This window comes from Myxocyprinus asiaticus, chromosome 24 (genome assembly GCF_019703515.2).
Source record: "Myxocyprinus asiaticus isolate MX2 ecotype Aquarium Trade chromosome 24, UBuf_Myxa_2, whole genome shotgun sequence".
In the NCBI taxonomy this organism is placed as follows: domain Eukaryota; kingdom Metazoa; phylum Chordata; class Actinopteri; order Cypriniformes; family Catostomidae; genus Myxocyprinus; species Myxocyprinus asiaticus.
Genome location: NC_059367.1, coordinates 36870251 through 36885033, shown reverse-complemented (window position 1 = coordinate 36885033; position 14783 = coordinate 36870251). Strand labels below are relative to the sequence as shown.

The window sequence follows — 14783 nt, the reverse complement described above, 5'->3', positions numbered from 1 at the left end:
CTTGTTGTTCTGCAGGAAGTTGCGTGGTTTGAAGGAGAAGAGGAGGGGCATGTCGTAATCTTTGGGGTGTTTGCGATGAATATCGTCTGCCTTATACTGCAGCAGTCTGCCCGTCTTGTTCACCATCCAGTAGGGCGAGTGGATGGCCACGACCATTTGCCCCTCCTTCTTAACATGGACAGAAATATCTAGCTCCGCCCTTGCCTCCGTCTCCTCATCCAATGGCAGCGAGTGGAATTTGATGAAGCTGATTTCGTCATGGTCGCTGCAGAGACTGAACTGGGCTTCCCAGTCGTGCTGCAGATATCCCAGGAGCTTCAACTCCAGAGTGGAAAAATTCAAGATAGCTGTGTGGATCTGGGAGGAGTGGCCCTCTTTTAGTACAGAGGGGGGAGAATCTTCATTGCCCTGTAAAATAAAATATTTTTTTTTTGTTAAAATATGTAAATATATATTTCATATCTGTTTTCATAAGCCTAAAAGCTTTAATCTTCATTTGAGAAACACCTTTTTAATGAAAAAAATTTACAAATAATATTATTATTTTTTAGATTAAAGCAAGGAATTAATTTTTTCCCCCTGACCACCAATTACAGCAATATTATAACATGAATTATAATAAATAAAAATGTTAAAATAATTAAACATTTTAAATACAAATCATTTCAGCTAAAAAAAACAAACATTGAACAACAGGCCATATTCAAACATATCAAAGCAGGCTATAACTCTTTGAAGCATTATTTTAAATGGATATATTTTGTAAAACTGTCTGTTACACCATGTCCTAGCCATGTGTAATTAGCGTGATACAGCGTTAAGCAATAAAACCTCTCTCTTTCATGTAAGACTGTGTTTTTGACTTATCCAGCTGTAGCAGTGTCAAGCAACATTTTGTTGATCGCTTGGTTTCTACTTCTGTGACGTCAATGGGCAACCCCACCCTCAATCTCATTAGTCTAAAATCCCACTCATGATTGTACATTAATAATAACATTTGATTGGCTTTGATTACATGCCGTTACGCAGCATCTTCGTTTACAGTACGACAAATTATATATTGTAAATGGAATCTTAGTTAGATGTCAACATTAGGCATTTGGTACTGTTTATATTTAGACACTGTTGTTGGTAGGATCTGCAGTTGTGATGGTTCGCCAAGTCTGGCGTTCGCCAGGTGGGACGATGGATTCTTAGATTGCTTTAATGTGTGGAATTAGCACCTTCAAAAATATAAAAATGTCAGCTAACCAGAGCAGGTGTTTATGTAATTAATGTGAAAGGTAGTATTGTCACAATACCAAAATTTCAGTAGTTAGTGCTGATATCAGTGAAATTTCATGGTTCTCGATACCAATTTCGATACCACAGAAAAAATATGCTAAGATGGTAATGTGCTACTGAACACACTCCTTTAGCATATTTAAACTTAAATTTCAATGTAAATAATAAATTAAAAGAAATGAGTGTTTCCTTGTGTTTCTCAATTATTATTATTATTTATATTAATTATTTTTATTAATATTACTACAACAGTGAATATTACATTTTACTATACAGTTGTAATATATTTCTGTTGCAATTTCTTCAATTTCAGGCATCTAGCTTTTATTTTGAATTGTTCTTTTATTTTGACGTGAGCTATGGATTTTGACGTGTGGTTTTATGGAAGCTTCACTTCTCTGAATAAACAGTTTGCTACATTTGCCAGTGTGATGGTTAAAGCGCAAATGCTGTGATTTAATTACATAAATACTGTATGTAGTCTACATGTGCTGCGTGCTTCACAGTGGATTAGTGCTCTGCTTTGTCATCTCATACAATCCGAATGATTCTCAATGTCTGTGGAGTTTCCAGTGTATGAACGCTTGGTTTCACACATTCAAAGCATGCAGCTCATGCAGACTAAGATTGCAGCCTTTCGCGATCTAATAATCACACTTGGACTTAGTAACAGAGCACATGCTAAAATAAGCGTGTGAGCATTTAGAAGTAGTCGCATATCAGTCAAAGAGCACGCAGGGACCGAATTATGTCGGTTTTCGGTACAACCGGTACTGCAGAAACACTGGTATCATGACATATTTTTTTTATCTTAGTACCGACTTGGTACAGTAGTACCGGTACTTTTGGCAACACTGGTGACAGGTCTAAATACAACACATCTGAGTCTGATGACAGGCAGGCTCATCTTGTACCTGTAACTTGAAGGTGATGGGGTATGGTAGCAGGTTGCGGAGGAGAACGCAGGGCCACAGGTGCAGAACAAAGGGCTTGTCAAACTCCTCCTCAGTGCTGTGTGACATCACAGAGTCTGGAAGAGGAACCATGTTGATCTTCATCATCCGAGCACTGTCTCTGTGATGGCAGGTCTTCTCCAGGCACTCTCCAGGTTTCTGAATCACCTCATTATAAGTGAAACCCTCAGAGTGCTTGTACTCCTCATCGCCTTCAACTCCAGGCTGCAGGTTTAGTTCAGCTCTGTAGGATAATAAAGACACAAAAGATGTCTAAAAACTGCAAGTTTATCTGTGTAAAAGTCATGTATAGATTAAAACCTAATTTTCAGTAGACATCCAGTAATAGCCAAAAAGGTATCATATGTTTTCAGAAGACTTAGTACACAAGTTATATGGGCTACTTTTATGGTGTCTTTTTGAGCTCAATAGTGGCACATAGCCACAGAGCTTCCATACTTGAATTGAAAAGAGCCGTAGGAACATCTCCTTTTGTGTATCATGGTTTGTCGTAGTATGAGTCCAAAGATTGAGTTAGTTGATTGCTGTAACTGACCTGTACGAGCCCAGTGGCACACAGAACTCTTCTGTAGGCAGAGAGACACCCAGGCACACTGAACCCTCATAAACTCGAAACGGCACTGAGAAGTGATTGATAATCTACAAAATCAATTCAAAACAATGACATCATGATCAATCTATCTGTCAACAATTATGTATTTATGTGTGTACTGTGTGCAGGTGTCATTGTCTGCAACAGAGTTTGTTTGCCTTTAAGCGTGTATGTGTTTGTGTGGTTGAAATAAAACCCACCTGGAAAGGAGAGCGGATCTTGACATATTTGCTCCCCTCGACAGTGTAAATCTGACAGACAAAGAAGCGTGTGACACCTGACTCTTGGTGCATGACGCTGTACATGCCCCGTCCCGTTTTGATTAGTGGGATGACACTTGCAGCAGTGTGACCAACTGGAGCTTGAGGGGAAAAAAAATTTACAAACTATTTTTTTTTCTAGCAATTTATAGGATTAAAATATACAAATGAAGACTAGATTTTTCCCGCAGAATAAAAATTGTACGTATGACCACTTAGAAAAGTAATAGTCATTTATGTCTTTTATCAGTAATAGTAATTTGTGATGTTCTATTTCATGCCTCCTGACCACCAGAGGGCGGCTCTGCCAATAGATATTCCTGCTGCGCATAGCGGGGAGCGAGACATAATACTAACAAAGAGACAAGTATTATACACCCCCCCAACTAAAGGGTATGATACTTGTCACTCCTCATCTTTTTCTACTCAGGTTTGGATCGAAGGCGGTACAGTTTGATAGAGCTTCATGTTTTTTTCCTTGACCTCTGTAAACTCCCCTAGAGCTTGATGACTGGCATATAGAATGCCCCTTGTGTCTCTGTCAAGAACAACTCCAGGAGGCCCCGTCAGCCCTCTGCACGCACTGCGCCTTCTTTGATGAATATGACACACTCTCTCATCTCCTATTCGCAGTGGATTCAGCTGTGAGTCAGTCAGGTGCAGAGCCCTTTTTAAGGGATGCGATCAGGTCGGCACTGCAAGGTTTGGGCTTGATAATCAGAGTTTGGACACCTTATGGCCATGCTTATACGAGCACAGCATAATGTATGGTCTGCTGAGGCACCCCTCTCGGATGCTTGTAGGTCCAACTACCTCTGGGAACTACCTCCCGTACATGGCCACATATTTAGACCCGTAGCTGCTGATGCTTTAGAAAGTCTAAACGGCAGCAGTTAGAACCTTGCAGGCTGGATAAATTTCCCCTGCAGGCAGATTGAAAGGGCCATCACGATCCAAGAAGGTGCAGGTCAAAGACTGCACCGATGGCTGGACTGTCCTCGAAACACCAACTGGCAGCATGGGCAATTGTTACCCGGGACACATGGGTCCTCTCTACGCTGACAGAGGGGTATCAACTGCAGTTCAGACATCTGCCCCCTCCGCGAACAAGGTTGACCCAAACAGCTGTAAAAAGTTCTGTTCAAAAGAAAGTATTAATGTCCAAAATTCATGCCCTCATGGCGAAAGGAGCCATAGAAGAGGTAGAATGTTCAGAGTGGATTGAGGGTTTCTGTTCAGTTTACTTCCTCGTACCGAAGAAAGACGGCGGTTTCTGTCCAGTGTTGGATTTGAGAGGGTTTAATTGTTACCTCAAGAAATTACCTTACACTTTGTTAAAGATATCAGATGTTCTCGAGATAGTTTCCCAAAATCAGTGGTTCACCATGCTCGATCAACGAGACGCGTACTTTCACATTCTGATAGTAGCGTCTCACCGCAAGTTTCTCAGATTTGCTTTCCAAGACCGTTTATTTCAGTTCAAAGTCCTGCCCTTCGGCTTATCTCTGGCAACAAGGGTATTCTCAAGATGCATGCAGGCAACCCTAACACCATTAATGGAAACAGGATTAAAGATTTTGCCTTACCTGGATCATTGGCTTCTCTGTTCTCCAATGCTGGCGTGCACTCAGGCAGACATCTCCGTGGTGCGCAGCAATATAAACACGCTGGACCTCTCTGTAAATATGGAGAAAAGCTCACTTGTTCCAAGCAAGTCCATTCAATTCATCGGCGTGGTACTAAATTCCTGTTCGATGACGCAATGCATTGGATCATATCAATTTACAAGAGCTGAGAGCAGTAATGTTGGCCTTGAGGCATTTTTTACCCCATCTTTGTGGCAAACAAGTCCTTGTGCAATCGGACAATGTGTCGATGGTGTACAATATCAATCATCAGGGCGTTACTCCCTCTATTTTGTCCCTAAAACTTGACAGTCTGCATTTTGTGCAGGGCTCTCCCGAAATAGCATCCTTGAGAGCTGTCCATTTACCAGGAGTGCTGAACATAATGGCGAATTTCCTCTTGAGATATCAGCTCGATCTGGTGGAATGGAGATTGCTCTCAGACGTGGTGTATCAAATTTGAGAGTGCTATGGCACAATGTCGGTGGACCTTTCTAACGCAAAGGAATCCACTCATTGTCGTATGTGGTTTTCCTGAACGAACGAAACTAGTGCATGAGTGGCAGAGAACTTTCTAAAAGATTATTCAGAATTTGCCAGATAAAACACCTCCTGTGTCCTCCTGTTCTCTCTTATTTGGAGGACTCCATGGCCTCTCCCTTTAAGGAAGGATTTATTGTCTCAGCTGGGGGGTCAGTTGTGGCACCCTCAGCCTCACAGTCTACAGCTCTGGGTGCCAAGACAGACTTAAATTTTTCGGTTCAGAATACGCTGAATAATATTAGGGCATCAACTAGAGCCTTGTTTGGGAATAGGTGGAAAATATTTTCTGCTAAATATCATCGCAATGCAGTGTTCAGTTGTGCTGATACTACAGTTTATGCAAGAACTGCTTGACAAAGGAACATCTTCTACGTTTAAAGTTTATGTAGCCGTGATCTCTGCACGACACAAAGGGGTAGGTGGGCTGCCCCTCGGGTCGCACAAACTTGTGTCTTCTTTCCTTCAAGGTGCGCACCGTCTTCGTCCATACCGAGCATTGTGCAGCTCGCAATAGGATTTAAACTCACTGTGTGTAACGCCCTTAGAACAGTTAACACAAGCTGAACTAAAGTGGGTCATGCTGATAACGGCTTTTCTGTTAGCGGTGGTTTCAGAAAAATGCACTGGGGAGTTTTATGCGCTTTCAGAAAACCTACAATGTTTGCGAAGGCGTTCGCAGGTACGACACTTTGGCCTAATCCATCTTTTCTGCATAAAGTATTGTCCCCGCAGTTAGTAAACCAAAAGATTTAGATGCTCCTCGTTCCTTGTCTCTCGGACAATGCTTGTTATCCGCAAGAGGTGGAAGAGGAGGAGTGACAAGTATTGTGCCCTTTTGGGGGGGCCTACCTCGCATCTCTTTGTTGGTTTTATGTCTAGATTATGCCTCAGCAGAAATATCCATAGGCTGAGCTGCCCTTTGGCGGTCATCCAGCATTCATAAAACCATAGTTACATTAGTATCTAGTTTCCATAGCAAAATGCAATTTCAGTCATTAATTTGTTTATTTTGAGAAATTTGTTATTTGTCAGGGTTATTATGGATATATGTTTTGTGTTAAATAAAAAAAAAGAAATGTGCTGTTAATCAGTCTTACTTGGCTTTATGTAGTTTTTGGTACTGAGGCTGGTCATGGCAGAGAACTGGTCAGTGGACACAGCTGTGAGGGTGTAGTCCATATTCAGACTCTCTCCATCCTTGAGCTCCACCACATGCTGTGTAGACTCTTTACCGATGGGCCTAAACACCTCGCTGTGCAGCACCGACACAGCCAAACCCAAATGATTCTTTACCACAAACGGAGCCTGATCTGTCTGAAAGCACTCTGCTGTCTGCTTAGTGGCCTCTGCAAATGCCTGCAAACCAACCAGAAGAAACAACTATCAGATACATTGTCTTTATTTAAATATACAGTGGGGTCCAAAAGTCTGAGACCACAAGTGAAAATGCTTCTGTTTGAAAAGGGTTCTCACTTTTTAACAACCTCAACATGCTGCGATCATCAATACAGCTAGTAAAATCTCTTACCATTCCTAGATTACTGAGCATGTGTAGGCCACACTTAGAGAGAGTGATGTTGAGCTGGTCTTTGCTTGTGATGCTGATGACCGTTTTATATTCAGGCACACTGCCATCCACCTCATCAGATATCCCAGAATACACTACTGGTTTCTTCTTCATCTGTGGTCATAAAGACAGAAAATTAGCATGCAAACTCTGAAAACCATTCATGAAAGCTTTGTAATTAATCAGAGAACTGCATAACTTTGAGTTTGTAATGAAGAGATTAAGAATGAGTTTAAAACGTAACCTTAAGTGCCAGTGTCCAGGGTCTAAACCCATCTTTGGCCTCATCATCAAGCGGTTCCAGCAGCGGCTCCCATAAACCCATCGTCTCATTATAATAATTCACCTACAGGAAACAAACAATATGTTACAAAAATATCCTAAAAATCTAATTTCAAATAATTTGTCCAGTGTATTATGAATGTGTTAGGACTCTACACACAACATGTAACCCTGGATAGTTTTTGTCTTTTTAAGCCTGGTTAAAGGCTCTCTTAGATTGGGATAAAAATCTGTACATTTTAAACAAAAACAAAAACACTTGTAATTTTGCTAGGGGGTTAGCAGCACAAATTTTAACCCTGGATTATGAAGCCCCCGTCCAGAGCTATGATTCTTTGCTTAAATGTAACAATGAGTGTGTTTCAAGTACATGCACATAACATGGTGATAATCACCCAAAATCCGAGCATACAAAAGAAAAAAAAAAACAAGAAAACGCTAGTTATGTACGTAACTGTGGTTCTGTGAATTCTGGATTACCGCCAGAGGCTGTGCTAAGCACTAGTGGATAATCGCAGCACCAGCTCAAGAAAATATAACAACAAAGTCACATCGTGACACAGACTGAGCTGCAAGGATATAAACTGCAGCAGTTCGGTGCCCAGCTTTGGAATGCTTTCTCGCACACTCCGAATGACAAGGAACTCTGGCGGTCATCCGGAATTCATGTTTCATTCCTCCTGACCGCCAGAGGTGCCCAAACTAGGGCCCACGGGCCATAGATGATGAAAAAAAAAAAGGACAAAAATTATAATAATAATAATAAATATATCAAGGGAGATGAACTGATCTCAATGACGGCAGTCGGTACTGAGACCATATGAGGATCCTGCAAGTTAGCTGTAAAGACTCGAGAGACCTGGTGCCGCCCTGATGATTCAGATGAAAAACCGTCAATGTGTTGTCGGATCGGACAAGCACATGGCGGCCTCAAATGACTGGTAAGAAATGTTGTAGCCCAAAATACACTGCATTCAGCTCGAGAATGTTGATATGCTCTAAGGCCTCTGTTGGCGACCAATGACCACCAATTCCCCTCTGGTTCCACGTTGCCTCCCATTCCGTAAGCGAAGCATCGGTTGCGATTACTTTCCGATGAGAAGGAACAACCCCCAGGGACACCCCGGCTATCAAAAACGGCAACCGATTCCAAGGTTTTAGCGCACGGACACAAGAAGGAGAGACAACAATCATTCGATGACAATGTCTTGCCGGGTTCAACCGTAAACTGTTGTTCCACCTCTGTAGGGGCCTGAGGTGCAAAGCTAAAGGAACCACTGAGGTGGCAGCCGCCAGCATTGCCATTAGCTGTAGAAGGACACCATAAGGAAGTTTTGCCCCCAGTCGGATTCAAGTGAGTAGAAGACGAATACTGTCTGTCCGAGCGTGTGACAATGTGGCAGACATCGTGAGAGAGTCCAGTGTCATTGCAATAAAGGTTATGGACTGCACTGGAACCAAACAACTCTTTGTTTCGTTCACAGTGAGGCCAAGCTTCTGAATGTGCTCTAGCAATATCCTGGTGTTGCATAGAGCATGCAGTCTCGTTGGGGCACAAAGCAACTAATTGTCTAAATAGGGCAGAATCCTCATACGAGCTCACAGATACTGTTACATCACATATCAGTTTCTGTTAGGATATGTGCATTCCTACTAGGACTTATTTAATGTTCAACAACGACAAACCGTGGTTTACAGCAGAGCTCAGGCAGCTTCGTCAGGCCAAAGAGGATGCTTACAGGGGTGGGGGAAAAGTCTTGTACAATCAGGCCAAGAACACACTAAATAAGGAAATCAGAGTGGCTAAAAGAAGATACTCTGAGAAGCTGAAAAACAAGTTTTCAGCTAACGACCCTGCATCAGTGTGGAGTGTCATGAAACAACTCTCAAATTACAGGACTCCTACTCTCAACCCTGTGGTGGACCAACAACTGGCTGAAGACCTGAATGTGTTCTACTGCAGATTTGAAAGGCCCAATATCACACCCCACACGCACTCTGACCTTCACTTCACACAAACACCAACACCTCCTGCAACCTCCCTCCTCCCCCCTCCTGCTACTCAACCTGCACTTAAGATCTGTGAAGATGATGTGAGCCGCGCCTTTCGGAAACAAAAGACAAGGAAAGCTTCAGGTCTCACCAGCGTGTCTTCGATCCTGTGTTAACCAGCTGGCCCCCATCTTCACACAGATCTTCAATAGATCACTGGAGCAGTGTGAAGTCCCATGCTGCTTCAAACGTTCCACTATCATCCCCATCCCAAAGAAACCAAAAATCACAGGACTTAATGACTACAGACCTGTCGCCCTGACGTCTGTGGTCATGAAATCATTTGAGAGACTGGTGTTGGCCCACCTGAAGAACATCACTGGACCCTTTCTAGATCCCCTTCAATTTGCTTAGAGCAAATAGGTCTGTGGATGATGCAGTCAACATGGGATTGCATCATATCCTGCAACATCTGGACAGACCAGGGACATATGCAAGGATCCTTTTTGTGGATTTCAGTTGGGCTTTCAAGACCATCATCCCAGCTATACTCCAGAATAAATTACACCAACTCTCTGTTCCCATGTCTATCTGTCAGTGGATTACCAGCTTTCTGACGGACAGGCAGCAGCTTGTGAGACAGGGGAAACTCACTTCCAGCACCTGTACAATCAGCACTGGTGCCCCCCAGGGATGTGTGCTCTCCCCATTACTCTTCTCCCTCTACACCAATGACTGCATTGCCAAGGACCCCTCTGTCAAGCTCCTGAAGTTTGCAGACCACACCACTGTCATCAGCCTCATCCGAGATGACGATGAGTCTGCATACAGACGGGAGGTTAAACAGCTGACTGTCTGGTGCAGTCAAAACAACCTTGAGCTGAACACGCTCAAAACAGTGGAGATGATTGTGGACTTTAGGAGGAACACCCCAACACTGACCCCCCCCCCTCACCATTCTAAACAGCACTGTGGCAGCAGTGGAGTCATTCAGGTTCCTGGGCACTACCATCTCACAGGACCTGAAGTGGGAGACACAAATTGACTCCATTGTGAAAAAGGCTCAGCAGAGGTAGTACTTCCTTCGCCAGCTGAGGAAGTTCAACCTGCCACAGGTGCTGCTGATACAGTTCTACTCAGCAGTCATTGAATCTGTCCTCTGCACTTCAATAACTGTCTGGTTTGGTTCAGCTATGGAATTAGACATCAGAAGACTAGAAAGGATAGTTCGGACTGCTGAGAGGATTTTTGGTTGTCCCCCGTGCCCCCCCTTCAAGAACTATACACTTCCAGAGTGAGGAAAAAGGCTGGAAAAATCACTCTGGACCCACACACCCTGCCCATTACCTTTTTGAACTGTTGCCTTCTGACTGATGCTTCAGAGCTCTGAGTACCAGAACCGTCAGGCACAGGAAGTTTTTTCCTCAGGCTTTCCATCTCATGAACAGTTAAATTGCCCCATTGAGCAATAACTGTGCAATACACAGTTTAATCTTTTTTATATTTATCCAACACATCCAACCTCTTCTGCCATTTCATTCCTCTGGGGAAAAATAAATAAATAAATCTGCACCGTACATAACAGATTTGTATTTGCACTGTACATAACAGATAACAGATTTGTATGAGATTGCACTACGTATGTGTATATGTATATATGTGTGTGTCTGTACGTATGTGTATAACTATTTTTTATTTTTTATTATTATCTATGTCTTGCTGCTGTTTTTGTATTGTTTTGTATGGTTGTACACTGGAAGCTCCTGTCACCAAGACAAATTCCTTGTATGTGTAAGCATACTTGGCAATAAAGCTGATTCTGAATAGTAACTATGTAACAGAAGATAAATACAAAAATAGTTGTAGGCCTTCAGGGAAACCGTTACCTAAGTGCGGTCAGACACCAGCCACCGGATAGTACTGAGAAGCACAGGGTGTCGCCAACACTAACAATCAATATAAAATAATATACACTCACGTATGATGAAAGATGAAAAAATCCATCCAAATAATGGTGTAAAGCGAGCGGTCACAGCTTGAGAGGGCGAATCCTCGCTACTCATTTAAACTGCACTGGACAGCGCAGAGAAGACAATGACCTATCATATAGCGAGAAAGTGAAAGAGGCTGGGTTTATATCCTTGCAGCTTGGTCTGCGTTACGACGTGACTTTGTTGTTATATTTTCTCGACCTATCTGGCTGGCGCTGCGATTATCCACTAGTGCTTAGCACCACCTCTGGCGGTCAGGAGGAATGAAACAGAATCATGTTTAAATAAGATATGAAATAATTAGATTACTCTATGCTGTTGATATCAAAACATAAACAGGCATGCATACAACACTGTTTCAATCAGTTTTTAACTATTTTAAGTGTGTCTATTTCATCATGATCTGACCTCCAGGTCCAGGTGGCAGTGGAGGTTAATGAGAGTGCTCCAGTTCTTCACGTCTCCTTGGAATAAGGCTTTGGCCAGCAGCATGGGCACTGTGCGATGACCCACCCCGGCCTCTAGCGTCACACAGATGGACTGGATATTGATTTTGAAAGACTCTCCTTGAGGGATGAGTGGAGTTATGGACTGGGTGACTTCCTCTCCTTCCTCCTCAAGGAACCAGAGCTTCAGATCTTTTAGGCTGCGACGTTCCCACAGATCCTGTGAAACAGGGCTCTCCAGCTCCTCAGGGGTCTCGGCTGCAGGGCTCACTGCTGACTGAATGGTCATGACTGTGTTTATGATGATGGGAGACACCTATGGAAAGAGGAAGACAGAGGTTTTCAATCTGACAGGACAGAAGTGGAGGCCATATTTTTCATAGCACTTAATTTTTTCCCCTGAAGTACACTTATGATGTTAGCAGGGCTAAACTAAGGAGTGAGAGAGAGTTTCATGCCAGTTGACGGAGTTGTCGCTTGCCCTATTGAATCTATTGCTTTGTTACTAAATATGATATGATTTTGGCTTTTGTTATGTATTTTAATGTCTTGCAAACTAAGAATAGTTCACCTAAAAATTTAAATTTTCTAATTACTCACCCTCATGCCATTCCAAGGTGTGTATGACTTTCTTTCTTCTTTAAGATTTTTAGAAGAATATTTCAGCTCTGTGGGTCCATTCAATGCAAGTGAATGGGGTCCAAAACTTTGAAGCTCCAAAAAGCACATAAAGACAGCATAAAAGTAATCCATAAAACTCTGGTGGTTTAATCCATTTTAAAAGCAACAAAATTCCCTTAAACTCTATGGACCCGCCGGCAGGTCAAAATGGGGGGCTATATCTCGGAAAAATACATGTAAAACGTTAAAGTATAGAGGTGTAATTTGAAATCTTAAAATCCAAACTTTTCAGAGGAAAATAACAAAATAAGATCTCAACATATTTGCGTTGAAAATTAGTTCCCCCCAGAGGTAATGGGGTAGAAATATTTATATAAAAATAAAAGTCCTTCACATTGCACATATATGGACAAGTCATATATTAAATGAAAGCTCTCACTCCCAGGAATGTGACTTTACTGTTCACTTTGTTGCCCTAATACCACAGTTTGAAAGATTTTCAAAAGAATCACAAAGTGAAATATTATTTCTGTAAGTCATCAAATACAAAGTCTTTTTTTTTGCTCCGATAACTGCTGCTGTAAGCCCCAAATAGCTAAAATATATACTTTATATCTGCTTTTACCTTAGGTAGTTCTATAAAAAAAAAAAAAAAAAAAAGAGCCTTTGTTTACATGTCTGCGTGCTTGCTTGGCTGAAAAATCCAATGTTACATCTTAGATTTCCAGAACAAAATATGCCATCCAGAAGGAAAAGCATGCAAAACAAATCATCACAATATATGTTTTCAACTATTGATGATAAAACACATTATAACATTGCAAAGGAGAGGATCTCAGCTTTCTAATGACACTTAAATTGAGCTTCTAGTCCACTCAGAGGTCGAGATATTTAATGAAACAACAAGGGTGATGTTTGAATGAAAAATTAGACTGAATGTCTTAGACGAGCACATCTGTGAGGGCTTAAATGCACTACAATGCCACCTACATTTCAGATCTGTATATTGTGATGGAATATGAGAGAAAATTTTTTTTTGTTCTAGTGCTTTCTGCTATCTAGTGGAATAAAATTAGATTTTTCAAAGTGAGGTAGAGTGAACAGAACCAGAATTACAAGATTACAAAGTTAGGACAAAAATCCTTAGTTCTTAATCATTAGATTATAAACACATACAATATTATTTATGAATAATTTGAGTCTTTTTTTATTTTATTTGGGAGATTCCCTGAAAAATGAGACAGATTTTTTGTTATTAGTCCACAGTATGTGTGAATGGTGAGCTTTTAAATTTGAGTGTAAAAAACTGTGGACGGCAGCCAAAAAAAAAAAAAAAACACCAGAGTTAAAGGGGTTAACTCAAATTTTCACTCTAAATCTTGACATCAGCAGTCTCCTTGGTTATCATGATTTCAAGCTGATTACACTTCCTCATGCCATCTAGTGCTCTGTGCATGTCAAGCACTAGTAAGTGTAATCGAGCTTGATATCATGATCATACCTCAAGACTGCAATTGCAAGATGTACAGTGAAAAAAAAGTTACTGTATATTTGGTCTGTTCTCACCCAAAATCAATTGGATTGCTTCAGAAGACATGGATTAAACCACTGGTGTCTTATGGATGACTTTTATGCTGCCTTTATATGCTTTTTGGAGCTTCAAAGTTTAGACCCTGTTGACTTGCACTGTATGGACCTACAGCTGAGATATTCTTCTAAAAATCTTTGTGTTCTGCAGAAGAAAGAAAGTCATACACATCTGGAATGGCAATGATAGCATTATTTTTGGGTGAACTAAGCCTTTAAAAATGTGGTTTTCTGTGATGTGTTGAACATTATTGTTTTGCGAATTCTGCCAATTTAAACTTTTCATCATGGTTATGTTATATGAGTAATAATATATGAGAAAGATAGTCTTGGAATCATCAGAAAGTATTAGTAAATAATTATAAGCCATTATAAGCCATTAATTTCTAGCAAAAGTGTGTAACAGAATTACATTATAGCTGCATAATTTCCAGATATTATTGCAAATTAAAAGCCAAGTAATTTCTTCTGTAAAGAAAACTGTTTAAAGGTAAATCACAAGTATGAGTTCACCTTAAGCGTGAGGGAGCTGATGGAGAGCTCGATGTTTTGAGGCTGAGAAGCTGATTGGCTGCTCTGGAAGAACACCTGACAGGGCTGCAGCACCGTCGTCACGTAGTTCTCACGCTTCTCTCGCAGGAACGGACACGCCACCACCTTCAGATCGGAAACGGCCGCTGTCATCGTCTGACCGCTGGGCTCGCTCTTCATCGTCAGCTCACACTGCGTCGTCATGACGAGAGCCGGAGCTTCAGCCCGTGTGAGGTCGGCCACAAACACAATCTCAGGATCTTTCACCACAAAGTTCATCTCAGACTTAGCAACCACTGGTGGAGCGGGAGCTGCTAACAAAGCCAAATACATAGCGAAGACAGACATTATTTTGATAACGATACAAATTTCCTGCATTTCCTGCGCACCCCTACACATATACACACCAGCGCAAAATAAATTATATTATCCTGAGTTTGCAGTTTGAATTGAACGTGATGTACAATTACTGATTATTTGTTAAGATA

At 41.6% G+C, this 14783-nt stretch overlaps 1 protein-coding gene across 3 annotated transcripts in view; it reads right to left on the bottom strand.

Annotated features, from left to right (window-relative positions):
- Nucleotides 1-14783, bottom strand: part of LOC127415443 (intermembrane lipid transfer protein VPS13A-like) — an 81618-nt gene that overhangs the window by 37024 nt on the left and 29811 nt on the right. For 2 of the 3 annotated variants that reach the window (XM_051654166.1, XM_051654167.1), the window contains exons 39-47: nt 14278-14609; nt 11519-11872; nt 7090-7191; nt 6807-6959; nt 6376-6634; nt 3051-3211; nt 2794-2897; nt 2199-2481; nt 1-408 (exon numbers count right to left, since the gene is read on the bottom strand). In XM_051654166.1, coding sequence (XP_051510126.1) covers nt 1-408; nt 2199-2481; nt 2794-2897; nt 3051-3211; nt 6376-6634; nt 6807-6959; nt 7090-7191; nt 11519-11872; nt 14278-14609 — 2156 coding nt within the window. The remainder of the gene's footprint in view (nt 409-2198; nt 2482-2793; nt 2898-3050; nt 3212-6375; nt 6635-6806; nt 6960-7089; nt 7192-11518; nt 11873-14277; nt 14610-14783) is intronic. The other variant, XM_051654168.1, reaches the window with a different exon arrangement.